General features: G+C 39.6%; 1 protein-coding gene across 3 annotated transcripts in view; it reads left to right on the plus strand.

Annotated features, from left to right (window-relative positions):
- The window catches only part of znf462 (zinc finger protein 462), a 56,371-nt gene extending 44,851 nt beyond the window's left edge, over window positions 1–11,520 (plus strand). For all 3 annotated transcript variants that reach the window (XM_004549597.3, XM_012918765.5, XM_004549598.4), the window contains exons 10-13: window positions 550–773; window positions 4,546–4,906; window positions 5,444–5,585; window positions 7,125–11,520. In XM_004549597.3, the coding sequence (XP_004549654.1) occupies window positions 550–773; window positions 4,546–4,906; window positions 5,444–5,585; window positions 7,125–7,344 (947 nt within the window). In that variant the 3' untranslated portion in view covers window positions 7,345–11,520. The remainder of the gene's footprint in view (window positions 1–549; window positions 774–4,545; window positions 4,907–5,443; window positions 5,586–7,124) is intronic.
- Window positions 11,521–15,982: the final 4,462 nt, after the last annotated feature.

A 15,982-nucleotide genomic window follows, 5' to 3' on the forward strand; every position in this document is an offset into this window, starting at 1 on the left:
ATGACACTGATGAGAGACCCAACATGAAAGGAGCTGGTGTGGAGGTGGGTTGCAGCCACAGCGAATTGTAGGCAGGCTAAAGCGGCTTAAATAAACACGCCCCATGTCAGATTTGCCAATCTGATACATAGAGGTTTCTCATCTGAGCCGTCAGCTGATGTGGGCTAGCACTGTGGTCAGCTGATCTGCCGGAACTGCAGCTGAGCTCGGCTTGATGGACAAGGCAAACATTTAAATTTCTCCTGACAAGAATGTTTTTCATGTATTTTTATCACGAGGAATAAAGACACACCAGTAAAAGTAACGGTAACACAAGCGATACCAACGGTCTTTACATGTTATGTGGAGCGTTTTTCTTGTTTTTCAATAGTTAAAGCATCACTTTCTGTAAATGAAAGCGTTTAAAGTGACAGATAACAAAAGCAAGCAAAGAAAGTGCGACTGCATTTATAGTGTTCGGGTACTTTTTATGATAGAAAGCTTTTACCATCCACTACCTGTATTTCCTCCTTACTTTCTCCCCGTCACTCTCTCCTCTCACTCCACCAGAGGAGCGCGTGGCTCCATTGGAGGTCAGCCGCTCCAAGCTGTCGCGTCACCTTCAGGGCCTGGTTTTCCGTTGTCACAAATGCACCTTCACATGCTCCAGTGACCAGGCCCTGCAGCTGCACCTGCAAAAGCACGCTGAGATCAAGCCCTACCAGTGCCAGCTCTGCTATTATGACACCAATAGACGGATCCAGCTAGAGGACCATCTACGCCTTGAGCACAAGGTCGGTTGGAGTTCACGTATAATGGTGTGGTGTTCAAGTAAATTCAAACTAGTAGTTCTGAATCGTGGTGTCGTTTGGCAGACGAGAGAGTCTTGCTTTTCACTGTAAGAGTGTCTTAATGGTAAATGGTAAATGGCCTGTATTTATATAGTGCTTTTACTAGTCCCTAAGGACCCCAAAGCGCTTTACATATCCAGTCATCCACCCATTCACACACACATTCACACACTGGTGATGGCAAGCTACATTGTAGCCACAGCCACCCTGGGGCGCACTGACAGAGGCGAGGCTGCCGGACACTGGCGCCACCGGGCCCTCTGACCATAATAAACATGTTTGTATTTAATTATTGCTCTTCTCACTTGGTGTAACGTGAGATGTTCATCACTGAAACACTGAATAGTCTTACTCGCTCTCAATGTGTAAAGACGGAAAATCTAGTATTATAAAAACATTACACACAAACACACATTCATTTTTTTAAATATTAGCATTACATTTAAAGAAATTAAGCATTTAAAAAACACATTAAGCATTTAAAATACAGATTGTTATTTGGCAAGAAAAGGAGTTTCACGTTAACGCACCAAAATCCAGTGGAAATGGTACTTACAGTACAATAAAGCAACAGATCAGGGGAACACTGTACAGTTGGCAGTTTTCTGGACCCCAGGCAGTGTTGCATAAAAGTACTGTACCTCCTAAAGGGAGGAAATGAGCAAAATACTGCATTGCTTTGTCTTTTTCTTTTTTCAAAGCACGAGTAATTTGTAAAACATTTACAAACGTACTTTTAAGTAACAAGAAGCACTCTCGAGAGCACAAACTACCACCAAGGCAGCTCGCTCAAGGCAGTATTTACTTTTAAGGGAGTACTGTTGTATTTTTTATATACTCATTCTGTTTTCTTTGTTCTTTTTAAATGTACGTTAAGACGTTTGTAGTGCAGTAAAAATCAGAAAAGGGCAACTTGACAGACGTTTACTTTGATTACACAAACACGTGTAGGAGTAGGTAATGGTAATAAGTATTGATTTGTAAATAACTGGGCATGAATAAATTGAGCTTATTACATAATATTATGCTACAGTATATATTTCTAACCAACTAGGCAGCTCCTTCTCTTTCTAAAAATGGTATCTATATATGTACCGTATTTTAGGGTCATATTGAAAGAAAGGCGGAAATGTAAAATGAAATGCCAGTGTCATTGCCAATACATTGCCTTTGTTTGTAATGTTGCCAATACAAGTAAAGGCAATAAGCACAATTTTAAAAATAAAAAATGCATTTTATGAAAGTTTGACCTCGAGAAGAGGTCAGAGGTCAAGGTTACGTCATATTTAGAATCCCCATAGATCTTTACCTTTATGCCTATATTTGCACACAGGTTTAAATAGCTCTATATAGCATTGTTGACACGTTGTTAGCAAGTTGACCTTCAGATCAAGCCTTTGACCTTGAAGGAGAGGTCAGAGGTCAAATGTAACACAATGTTTTAAATCTTTATACAGTACTTTCTATACGTTGACAATACTCAGCACACTTGTAAGAATCAGAGTTTCTGAGTCGTAAAGCTTTTTCTGAGTTTTCAACCAATAATGAAGTTGACCTCGGTGTATGTAACCCAGATTTTAATGGATATTTAACATTCAGTTTTACCAGAATTTATTCAGAACTGTTGGAGCTACTGTATCGTGTTTACAGGCAGAATGACAGGAACGCAGGCAAGCGAATAACAAAATATAACCTCCTCGTCAGAGGTAAGAAGTAACAACCTCAAGGCTGTCAGTGAGCGCGGCCGTCAGACTAGATGTATACCTCCTTTTTTTTTTTTTTTTTTTTTTTCCCCTCCCTCTGACTATGTAATGATAAATCACATTTAAATTGGAACAACAATAATCAGTCCCCATTAGCATATATTTGTGGTATTTGAAAAGTTGCACCGGGAATAAATAGGAAAGTCTTTACTGTTTACTTGAGTGTTGTAGGTTAACCTTATTAAGAGCAGGCAACTCACTGCTAAGCATTTTTTTTTATATAACTAATCAAATGACCAAAAAAAAAAGAGCCACATTTTTCCAAATAGTAGCTCAGCATGGGGTAAAATTTGTAAAGAGGCTGCTCTGGGTTTGACATTAAAATCTGCTCATTTTAAGGTAGAAAAAAACTGCCTCAGTGATTCTGCTGACATTTGTTACGCCTGCGATTTTATTCATTTATTTTTACATGAAACCTTAGTTGGTCATAAACTAGAGGATTGGAGTGTCTGCAATTCGAATAAAAATATGTAGATGCTCTCATATTATCAATAGGCTCCATTTCAAAGTCTCCCTTTATCTATCAAGGTGTAACAAAACTAAAGAAGGGCAGTGCATTGATACATTGTGTAGGTGTCATATTGCTACAGTTTCAATATATTCTTACAAATCAGCCCAGGAGAGGAAAAAGAGTTCATCTGTTACTCTCTCTTAATAGGGATAAGATGATGAGATGATGTGCGATGGTAGGTGGAAAGAGCTTTAAAGGGCACCCTCTTAAGTTCTTTTTCAACCTTTACCTGAGATTTCACCCAGTGCTTGTTGGGATAAAGTCAAACCCAGCTTTTAGTTGAAAAACAATTTGCTTGCTTCAGAGCCATGATTTTCACATATAATTTATAATCATATCTCTTTGATTAAACCGTGCGATGCTCTTTTTATCAGACGCCTATAAATACTTTTTTGGGGTTGACGTTTGCGATAGTTTTATTTACAATGGAAGAGGTCAGTACGACCTTTTTTCCCCTGCCTCTTCACTGGTTGTTGTGTGTTTAAACTATATATAAAAAGTCAGTTTTGAGTTTTTCTATGAATTTATATGAATTCAGAGCTATTTCAGATCATCTTTGTTTTGTTTTTTCCTGTTTCAGATTAATGGTAGTTCTGAAAAACTTTCAGACTGTTAGAAGGAAGCATGACAGATCAGGTTTCTTCCTGGGTGAGGCAGCAGGCTAAAGCTTATTCATGCTAAAGGATGATGTGAGTTGAGGTTTGGAGGGTTGCTGTTCCGTGTCTTCAGGGAGTATGGGAGGAGGAAATTACTCAGAAAGTGTGAGATAATAGGTGACAAGATGAATGAGATATTGGAACAAGTTTCCTTCCTTTGTTAAATGTTCTATTTTAGATTATCTGAGTTTGTCAACTAGAGATACAAAAATCTCCTTGCATAATTCTTGCGAATCAGACGGAACTTTGACTGAGAAGTAGAGCGTTCAGCAAAAGCTACGACTGTTTAAAAAAAGACAGGCGTTCACCTGCTAAGGTCTTACAAAAACCAGACATTTCAGTTGTTTGAGCACTTTGGTCTATAAATAACCACCAAAACTCACTTTGACTGATACCAGGAATTTCTGTGCTTGTGCTAAAAATATACCGCTTTCACCATGACTGTCGTATCCCATACAGGCAGGATGTGGACTTGTGTTACAGTGAATGAATATAGGTCAGAGAAACATAGCTGCTGGAGGAAAAATTGCATCAAAAACCAAATCCAAGCAGAAACAGTTAGCTTTGTGGTCTCAACCCAGATCTGGAATTTCTAACAGGTTTTCATTTTCCTGCTTAAAATCAAACAAACAAAGAAGGCCAAACATGCACATTCTGATGTTGTCAAAGCCTGGAAAGTTTCAACTCTGATTTTGGGGAGCAAGCAGGGGGAGCTCCTTGAAATAAACCCTGGCTGACGAACACCACACTAACCTGAAAAACACACATCTCCTGTGTCCGATTAGGTAATCCGCAACTTTGAACTGATGGGCCGGGTCAACCTGGACCAGCTGGACATGATAAAGGATCAAGGCAGCAGTGCTGAGGAGGAGGAGGAGGAGGAGAGAGAAACTATGGAGATGGTGTCAGATGGAAAAGTGGCTCTGGAGGAGGAAGAGGAGGAAGCGGAGGAGGAGAATGACGATAATGATGTGGGAATGGAAATCATTGAGAACATGGTGGAGGGCCAGACAGAGATGGACGATGAAGAGATGGAGGAAAACGTCAAAGACGAAGACGATGAGGTGGAAGAAGTAGAAGAAGTGGAGGATGAGGAGGACGAAGAGGAAGTCCAGGAAGTGGGGGAAGGGAAGCCTGCCCCTCAAGGTAACGTCATATCCAAAAAACTGTTATTTTACGACTGGCCTGTCAAATCCAAAACTCTATATTATGACTTTAAAAAACAAACAAACTAGACTATAAAAGCGGAATAGACTCTTTGACGAAGATTACTGGGGACCACAGTGCAAGGGATTATGTGAAGTATAGCTGACCTATGTTTGTGCTATACATTATCTCCTGTGTCGCTCTTTGATCTCAGTAAATATGCCCATAAGTAGGACATGCAACAATATTCTGGAAGTATGATTTATCTCAATTCCATAACATTTATCTCTTTGTCAATTATTCATGTTTATGTTCTTTATTTGTAGTCCAGCTTTCAGAAACCAGATTGTCATTCTGAGCTGATTTTCTTATTTTATCATTTTAGCTTCTATTTTGCTGTACTTAACTATATTGGTATGTCTGCAAAAAGTACATTAAGTATGGAAAAAAAATCTGATCAATCTGTAGGTATGGGGATGTGGAGGCTTGTTTTTAAACATGTGTGAATTTGCTGTATTCTGAAACTCTATTTCCCAGAAGTCCTTGCATCTCCCATCAGCAACAGCAGCAGCAACAGCTCTGGGCCAAGCAGTGCAGAGAAGCGTATTCCATGCGAGTTCTGCGGCCGCTGCTTCACAAACAGCCTCGAATGGGAACGACATGTCCTTCGACATGGCATGTAAGTCTATTTTTTTTTTCCTCTCTCTCTTCTTCGTAACTGTCTCTTTGTGTGTGAGCCTGCATACTTTCCCTACCCAGTCAGCTCTTCCAGCCTACTTTTAAATGCCCTCTGTGGCCCTTTTTAGCCATTTCTCTGCTGTCATTTATGTACAAAAAAAATCTGCATTCAGTTCAACTGATGAAAGGTTGTGCTGATACAAAACCTAAGGAAAAAGTTGACAAATCATTCGAGAGTTAAGATGTTTGTTGACATGGTTGACATGAATTGATGAAAATGAGGTTTTTCCATATTTTGTCTTTGGTGTGCAGCTGTGGAGAAACGTGACTTTGGTAAAGCACCAGGTGCATCCTTTTCAAAGATGTTTGCATTCAAGCGTTAATGTTACTTAAGGTCAACCCAAACCTGTCTCAGCAAATGGCTGCCTCTCACTGTGTTCTGCTGGAGCTCTTCATCTTACATCTGTAGCTGCCCAGCAATTGCTTTGAATTGTTTTTGTTCTTGGAGAGCAGTTGCATGCGTTTGTGGAGACTGACTTTCGATTTCAAGGCAGTTGCACCGATGGGATGGGAGGCAACCTGTCTTGTTTGCAAATAATTGCCATCTAACTTATGAATGCAGAAATATTGCCTACAAATTGCAATCAATCTGAGTTCATCTGCACAGAATTCAACTCATGAACTGTTTGCCAATATTCATATACTGTATGACAAACGTTGCTTAGTACCTATTTCAGTCTGCAGTTAAATTGCTTTCTTGCAGCAACTATGTCACTATTTGTGAAGCTATATCTGAATTAAATCTGAGGATCTGGCTAAAGTCTGAATGTAACTAAATGCAAGAAGCCAATTCTGTTCATATAGAGTGTTTTCAGTGGGAGAAAATTTTCATTACTTATCCAAGTGACATCTTCAGTCTCAGTTGACTGCAAGTTTCTCCAAACTTACAAACAGTACTTTTGCATAACGACTGAAACCAGCACCACTGCTTAACACTGAGCCACAAGATCAGTTTCATGACCGTTCCCCAACTCTCTGTGAATCAGACACATGGTCATTGTTCAATGGTCATGACAATTTGTATAATAACTGATCAAAAACCAATCTCTGGCTCCAGATGAACAGAATCAACTTCCTAGGATTTCCTTACTGGAATCAAGACTCATTTGCAGAGGAATCTCTGAATTTTCTATTATCAAATCTGTCAAATCTATGGTGTTCTGGCTGGAGTCTGAATGTTTACCACCACCTAGATGCACTAAAATTGTTATAAATACAACAACTGACTGCAAGTGGTCACAAACGGGGGCCTTGTCTTTTGAGTCATTTCAAAGTTCCTTGCAAACAGTCGCAATAATTTTGGTTGTGCCACAGTCACAAACTACTGTTTTCCATAATATGACTGTAGTGTAACTGAGATATGTTACCACTTTTGCTGCTAGTGTCATTGTCGGTGCACACCACTTTGTTTAATTGCTGTATTTTTTGCAAACTCACACACTCATTGATGTTTTTCTGTGCATTGTTCCTCTGGCTTTAGGATGGTTAACAACAGTCGACTGGACACCAGCACCACTTCAGCAATAGAGGCCTCAGCTTCATCTTCCACCAGCTCCTCTGTGTTTGCAGACACAAGACTGGACCTGTCCAGCAACAGAAAAGAGGACGGGAACCCCACTGATCTATCTTTGGCAAGTCAAAGCCAGTATGTGGAAGACAAAGAAAAGCTTGACACCAAAAAGGATCAACAGTTCGGCTGAAGCGATTGTGGCCTCTTGAGATGCTGTGCTAGGAAGTGATAAGATTGGGTAGGATCAGCGCCGAGTAGTGGGATCAGTAAATAAGATGTCAAAGGAAACAAAAGGTCGAAACAAAAAAAAAAAAGAGTTTTTATGAGTTGGTGCATTATTAGATTTTAGATGTTACATATATAAGTATTAGGTTGTGCTGCATAAAACGGCTAAGCTCTTTAAATGGGCGGTCCCCTAGGACAGATTTTAATATATTGGTAACCAATAGTGAACAGAACTCTTTATTGCTGACATTCTGGTCAAATCCACAGTAAAAGTTCCCACCTAGATAAACTCCACTATTTATAGAGAATGTTGTCCAAAACGAGAAACTAAATTTTAGCATTTTATTATTTGAAGCACCTTTCACACTCCTCCCCTGCTGATTCAACACAGTGGTACTGAAATTTTACCTAAAACAAAAAGGCGTGAAAGCATTTACAGCTGTGACCCACTGTAGACCAAGCTTTTCTTATATTTTATCAAAATTTCAGAGGTTTGTTTGTTTTGTTTTTTTAGTGAAGTGTGTGGAAGTATTTTTGGAGAAATAGTGGCACCTTATGTAATTGAGTAAAATCACAAATCTTGTTCTCTCCCTCTGCAAATTGCCCCAACGTTTGATCGGAATTGCTATAATTTTTGGTCCCTTTAGTATTATACTATGTATAAATCTTTGGCCTGTGGCACCCTTTGCATTTTACTTCTACTCCTTTTGTTTTTTTTGGGGGGGGGGGGTTTTATTGTCCAGAAATTCACTGTGAAAATCATAGAAATAATGGGATCGGCTTTAATCTCCTGTAAGATATTATGTTGAGTGTAGTCCGGGTTTTCCTTTGCCCTCAGCAGATCCCACAACGCCTCTCCACAGCCAGCTGATTTATTGTTTTTTTTGGTCCAATAATTTTAGAATATTAAATGAAACCGTGGAACATTTTACCTTCATACTTTGAAATTCTTCCGAGTTACAGCCTCCCCAAGTACACGATGGTTACTATTGCCACTTTCTATTTCATATTCTAGCCTTTTTGAACCCCCATAACCTGTAAGGGACAGAAGGATCTTTACAGAAGAATAAAGTTATCATTATTACTTAAATTGATTTCCATAGCATGAAGGTAAAAAAGAAAAGCAATGTATAAGTACCACTCCATTTGTCATTCACCACGATTTTGCATTGCTTCATTGAATATACTGAAGTTATTATACCAAAAAAGGCTGATTGTGAGGTGGAAGTGACTTTAACATGGATTGACCTAGTGATTTGTTTAATGTGTCATGACCTTACCTGTGTCCGTTAAGGATTAGCCTGGATTGCAACTACCAGTTTTACGATCAATGGCAACTTTTCTGAGAGACAAAGATTACACTTGTCTTTTCAATGCAAAATGTGTAATCAGGTGTGCCTGAAATCCCGCTCTCTCCTCGTCCTCTGCGGAGGAGTAAGAGTCCACGCCTCCGCCGAGATCAGGAGGTTCTAACCGTATTGGAGTGGTCTGGTTCACTGGATTACACTGTGCACGGGGGATCGGACCACGCCAAGTGTCAACCCACCACAGCTGTGTTTCAAAACCAGTGCACAAGTGCCTTAAAATGCAGCTCCCCTTACGGCCGCTATATGGCTTTTGATTGCTTTAACAGTAATAAGGAAAACACCAAACGTCCCTCTAAAATTTCAAGTTAAAGTTGTGTGTTTTTCCGCAAGAATTTGCTCTATATGAATCTATTCCAATGTGTGCCTTATTGGCAATAATTAAGATCAGATCAGATCGAGTTAAATTTATCTTTATTGTAATTGCACAGAGCAAGTACCAGAAAAGTAAAATGTGATTTATCATGTAGCGCAAAGATATTGAGACTTTTAGCGTAACCAGATTACCAAAAAAAACCTATTCTAATCTAATCCGCCAGATATAGTTTTAGTCACTCAACTATATAGTGCATTTTATTTCTTTTGACCTCCCCGATCCACTGTAAGCACATGGGATTTAATTAGTTATGCTCACATTATTGAGAGTTCGATAAGGAGGATGGTGTGTATATAGAAGGAAAAGCTGCTTTTGATTATTTTTGAGTGTTTGTTTCATGTTTTCGCACCACAAATGATATCCCGGGCTAAACTAAGTATGTTTGCAGCCTTCTTTGTTTCTTTGAAAAATGTCTGGACCTTTCACTGTCACCTCTGTTGATTAGATTATGGAAAGGTTGCTCTACTGTATTTGTATGTGCTTGCGTTGAGCATTCAAACATAGGCTTTGAAATGTCTCTTCAGAAACACATGGCTGAGGCTAAGGGAATGGCCCTGTTTTGCTATAGTCTCCGGCCCAGTTTTAAAAAAATACAATGAAAAGACAAGTGTAACCTGAGCAGGAAGCTCTGAAAACATTTGTTTCTACGTGTATAGGAAAAATCTATAGGAAAAATATGAGACAATGTTAAAGATTCACTGTTTTTAAAGGTCTCAAATTCCCTGATCTTAAAGACCTCTGGAATTTTTTTTTTTTCTGTTTTGACGCACCTGTCATAGTCTGCATTTGTGTGCTTCTTGTTAGACAAAGCTGTTATATAATTGTTAATATTGACAAAAGGCAGAGATTGTATTTGTTGGAAGCTGCTGCTTGAATGCCCATAAGCCTTATGAGAAGTGAATAGCAATGAAGTCAAATTTGCATCCAACTCCAATAAGACCAGCAAGAACAATTAAACAGTCTGGAGAGGGAAAAAAAGAATGGCTAATAACTCCAATGTTAAGAGGAACACGTAATAAAGCAATGTGTTCTTGGTACCAAAATATTTACCACGCCTGATGTGTTTGCTGCTGGAATCGGCTTTCATAAGCATTGAACTGTTGATGGAAATGGCAAATCTGGGTTTGAACCATAGACTTGTTCTATGGGTTGAACTTGGACGAAGTACATGTTTGCAGCCATGTATAGACAACAAAACTACTCGTTAAGTGTTTTGAACTGTGGTGTTTCAGAAAGGATAACTTAACCCTTTTTTTTCTTTAAGTGTTGACTCTTTTTTTTTTTTTTTTTTTTTTTTTAAAGGGAAAAAAATAAATCTAAAGATCATAGCTAACCCTTGGGGGGCTTTGAGTCCCCAATCGAACATTATTATCCTGTTGTGCAATGTCTGGTTCCAATGGAAATGCATCCCTATTTTGTATCGTAATGGGAATGAGCAGATAGGAAGCACAGTGTGGTTGTACAATAGTAAACATAAAGGAAATTAATGCAATTCTCTACTGATTGATGGCCAGGGCTTTTACTGTTGAGGAAGAGACAAGTAAAGAATAGTTTGCTTTGGGAGCATTTACCTAAACTGTTCTATTTCTGGGCTTGACCATCATCAACATCTGGATTCCAGTTCCTAGTGAGCCTCTTGACCTGCTCTAAGATTTAGCTTATTCTTGTCCAAGCCCAAATCTGACACACCGTTATCTTCTGTCCATGGCAAGTAGGGGCACCAGCTCATGTTCTCCAAGTGTACCCTTCCATCGTCTACCCACTCAACAGTACCATAGGTGGCACTCTGAGAGTCGGACTCCCCGGTCCTTCTAATACCCTCAAACCAGTTGAGTTGGTGCTGAATCTCAAAGCCCTTTTTTTCTGTTTTACTGAACCAGCTTGTATCCTTTTTTTCTTGAAAGCAAAACTCTTTGAAAATAGTTGTTGTAGAAATAAGCTTTGTAAGGCAGCTTGTTACCCAGCTTGAAATCCCAGGGTTAAACCAGATGATAATCTGGGACAATGTGGGTGATGAAGCTGTCGACCCAAAATTGTTTGTTGTTCTGTGATCATTTTAATAGAGAAGGACTATGAATCCCTCACTGTGTGCAGTCTCTAGACTGTAATGTTCCCAGTTTACCCAAAGTTACGCCCCTGCTGACAACACACTGGATACTTGTATATATGTTTAGTTTGTTTCCAATGCATTTCTCCTTTCAGACTGTTGTCTCCATAGTTTGACACTAGAATCTCTCCTTCTTGCCTTTCCCCATATAAATCTGATTACCTGATGGTGGGTTGTGATGTTGCCTAGAATGATTGTTTACAATTTTATTCCATTTATCTCTGGATATTCTGTAAATATTGTAATTCATTGTCTTTTTTTAACTTGATAATAAAGTTATCAGATAACAGTTAATTGTTGGGTTTTTTCTATTTTTTCCAATTTTCCTTGCTTAGCACAAAGGTTTAGTTAAAATACAGAGCTGTGGAACTTGAACTAAAAACAACTTTATTAGTTTTGTACATTTGACTTGATATGTTTGATAATGTTTTTTGGAGCTATTTAAATCAGAGAATTGTGCTTTCTTTATTAAAGTTTAAAGTAAGTATGCAAATGGACAATAGGGATTAAGTGAATCCAAAGGAACTACAAAGAAAATTTTGTTTCCCTAATACAGTCTCCTTCAACTATTTTGATTTAAAGGTGTTAAAGTGACTGAAGTGCAGACCTTCAGCTTTAATTCATGGGAAGGTTTTACGAAGGTTTTTCATTAACTGTTATTATCATTTATATAGTCCCCCATTTTCAGATGCTCAAAAGTAATTGGAAAAAACAAAAAGCTCCAAAAACAATCTGAATATTTATTACTTGGTTGAGAATCCTTCTCAACCTGCCTGAATTCTAGAACCTATGGACACCAAAATCCCTGAAGTTGCTGCTTGTATGTGGGACATCCTGCAATCGTTGTCTCCAGAAACTAAAAAGCTGCTCTGTTGGGTTGAGATCAGGTGACTGACTCAGCCATTGAAGAATATCCCATTTCTTTGCCTTGGGAAACTCTCGGGTTGCTTTTGCAGCTTGCCTTGGGTCATCCTTCACTTACACTGTGAAGTGTTGTCTGATCAGTTTTGCAGCATTCATTTGAACCTAGCAGAGCCTAGCCCTGTACACTTCAGAGTTCATCTTGCTGTTTCTATCAGCTTTCACATCATTAGTAAACACGAGTGACCCACTTTTGTTGGCTGCCAGAGTGCCTATGCCACAATATTGCCTCCAACATGTTTGACAGATAATGTAATATGCTTTGGATCATAAGCATTTCACTCTTCCTCCATACTTTTCCTCTTCCCATCATTCAAGGGCATGTCCATCTTGGTTTCATGAAGTCTTTTTAGTTAACCAAAGAAAGAATTCTGCGATCATCCCACTTCACTTGTCTCCTGTGCTTTTCCAGCCCTTTTTGGTGTTGCTGATCTAGCATTCTTTTCCTCCTTATTTTATTTTTTGCACAGGATTTATTGTAATAGGCTGCATGCTGCCATCAGCCCCGGCTGTGTGCTTAGGGATAATTAGCAAAACTTGGCACAACTACAGTACATGCTGCACTGAAATAGTGAAGATTGTTTAAAAAATGCAGTGGCTATGTCAGCATCATCACTGTGTGCATTTTAGCTTACACTGCGTGTTGGCTTTATCTGACGGTACCAGCCACCACCCAGATCCGGAAACCACCAGCAGTAGACATTTCACTTGCTCAGATGGAAGACTGTGTTTGGATTCTTTGTTCACACATCTGGTGAATTATGATTCCAGTTATATTCTGTACTTTGTAAAACTTTAATGGTTGGCACTTAACTTTAGAGCAATGTACTCAGCAATGTTTTGGATTTCCAGTGTAACACATCTCCCCAGTACCAGCCAATAACAGTGCCTACACCTTTTTCACAGGAAATAGCTTTGGGCTGAGAAGGCATCTCAGTGGCCTTCAGTCTGTGTTCCACCCCTCTCTCTCTCTCTCTCTCTCTCTCTGTGTCTCTACACCACTCCACACCCTCCAACAGCTCCGCTGACCAAAACCACAGATTCCTGCAAATACCAGTTGTGTCTGTTGTGTACTTGTGTGAGTCCTTGTGTCTGTTTATTGCACATGCATGAAATGCTGCAGCTCTGGATGTCACAAGTCACCGACACCAAAGGTACATTTAGCTACGCTTTCATGTTCCACGAGCTCCTCATTTTCTCACCATTACGCTGGACCAAGAGGCACCACTCTGACTACTCCATTATCACTGTCTTCCTCCAGAAAGCCTTTATTTTGCCGCATTTCCTCTCCTGCCTGCAACGTCTTGATTTCACATGTCTAACATCATCTCTTAAAAATATCTTGAAGTCACCAGGGATCAGACTGTAATCTCTGTGGCTCTTCACTTCAGAGGGGGGCTGACGGCAGACTGACGACCCCTGGAGACAGGAGCAAGAGTCACAGCCACAGTGGGAGAGGGGAAAGGAGGACACTATTGTTTCTCGTGCGGCCGCTGCTGAGTGGAGCAACATAAGGAATGCCTGATGAGCGCTCGGGCCAAGGCAGGCGAGGGCACTGCCCCCGTCGTAATAACTGGATGATAGAGGGAGAGGATTGAGTGGAGAGAAAGAGGAGGGGAAGGCAGGATACAAGGAAGGCAGAAGGACAAAGGCAGTTGAGAGGAGTGGTAGATAAGGACAGACAGAGTCATACAAACAGTCATTGCAGGTAAGAGGGAGCGATATAAGAATAAGGGCGAAATGACCTGGGGAAGAGACCCCATCGGCCTCCAGCATATCATCTTTGCACTCAACAGTCCTGTTTAAAGTCAGGGCTGGGCAGCTGGACGATAGAAGCCAATAAAACCTCTGAATGCTGAGTGCTGGATGGGTGATATTGAAATTCCTCTATGCATGCCAGAAGGACCTGGGATTGTTGAAAGGTTGATAACGGAATAAACTGCCAGCTCATGTTTACTAAGGAGAGAGAGTTTTTCCTAAAACGTCAGTCTTGAGACAAATGTAATGAACAAGCAGCAAAAACATTCAAGTAATGCATTGCATGTCAGTGGTTACATACTGCAAGCCTTCGCATCTGCTCAGATGATGCTGTCCCTGCTTTGAAAACAATTTGCATCTAATTTGAAGAGGTTAGTACTGTAGAATACGAGTGTATGCAACAGGCTACAATGACCTTTGAAGGATTAAATTGAAGATATAGGCCTTTTTGACTTGTTATAATGGCTTACTTGGTTACTTAGTTTGTTACTATTTTAATTTCATGTGTTTGTCCTGTGTTGACAAGGCAAAATGCATACCATGAAAAAAGAGCTGTTAACACTATTGCACTGAAAATTGTTTTTGTGTCTATTGAACTATCCCTCATTTATATTCATATTTTACAAGGAAAATGGGAAATAAATGCAGCAATTTATTGAAACATATGCAGACATAACCAGCAGTAAAGTATATGAGACGAAAACTGAGTTTGTAAAATAAAACCTTGAAAGTCAATATTTGGTATGACTGCCTCTTTCTTCAACAAAGCCAGAACTTAGGCAGGCTTTCTTGAAGTAGCCTTCAGGAATCGTTCTCCCGGCTTCTTGAAGAACACTCAAAGCTCTTCTTTGATCATAGTCATGCTGAAAAATGAAGCCTGCTGAATGAATGCTTTCCAGATGGTATTGCACAGTGGATCAAAATCTGGTGGTGCTTATCTGTGTTCACATTCAATTCATCAATTTTGACAGATGGTTGTAGATACTCTCTCCTATATTCTGTTGCAGCTGATTTTCAGTTCGGTCCAGTCTTTTCTCCCTCTTTCCTGATGAGGCTTCAGTGAGCAGTAGATGGATCAACAGCTATCAGACCTGTGTCAGACCTATGATTTTTACTTCCTATTTCTTAGGAACATGACTTTCAGATACTGTTCATCTGCTGATGTGTGTGTGTGTGTGTGTGTGTGTGTGTGGGGGGGGGGGGGGGGGGGGGGGGGGGTATGTTTGTTTTTTCTTCCTCCACTTGTCTAGTTTCATCAAAATCTTTAAGGACACAGTGCACAGCATGCTGAGATATGCCAAGTTTTCAGCTCATAGATCTTTGGGACTCATCTCATTGGTACAGAAATATTATTTCATGCCTTTCAAACTGTGTTATCTTTGGCATTTTTTGTAGATTCAACTAAAGAAATGGGAACAAATGATGTGCTTTTGTGACAGGCTGCTAGTAATAAAGTGCCTAAAGATACAATTTAATACAATTTGCCAAGATGTCTGTTATGTGTAGAAAGACACTGTGTTCATCGCTCGAGTTAAGTGTTTTATTGTGGTTAGTGAGTCATACGTAAGTTAAGTGGTTCAAGAAACAAACAAGCAAACATTTCCCTGAAAATGGTCACGTAAAAGGACTGAACATGAGTGAAAAAGCAGCCATTGTCCAAAGAAAAACTTTAAATGACCTTCAGAAAGCCAAGACCTGCTCAAGACCACTTTGAAAAAGTACAAGAAAGTCTGGCTCTTTCGAAGCAAAATATAAACTAATGACAGGTGACTCTGGACTTTTGCGCAGTACCTTACCCTGTACTGTATTACAAATAAATGAGTAGAAAAGAAAGGAAAGTTTGCAAGCTCACCTGGGGACTAGTAGCTGGGGGAGTGGCTTTTTATGTGTATGCCCTTATGCATCACATGAAACAAAATGAATGATGAGCAGTAAAAATGTTCTTAAGTAATGTGCTTAACTGTACTGGAGAATTTCTGTTTTCTGTTAATTCACATTCATCTCCAGTTAATGCTGGATTTGCAGGTATTATAAATAGCCATAAAACATCAGCTTATAAAATATGTTTTTGCATGTT

Source organism: Maylandia zebra, linkage group LG7 (assembly GCF_041146795.1).
Source record: "Maylandia zebra isolate NMK-2024a linkage group LG7, Mzebra_GT3a, whole genome shotgun sequence".
NCBI lineage: Eukaryota > Metazoa > Chordata > Actinopteri > Cichliformes > Cichlidae > Maylandia > Maylandia zebra.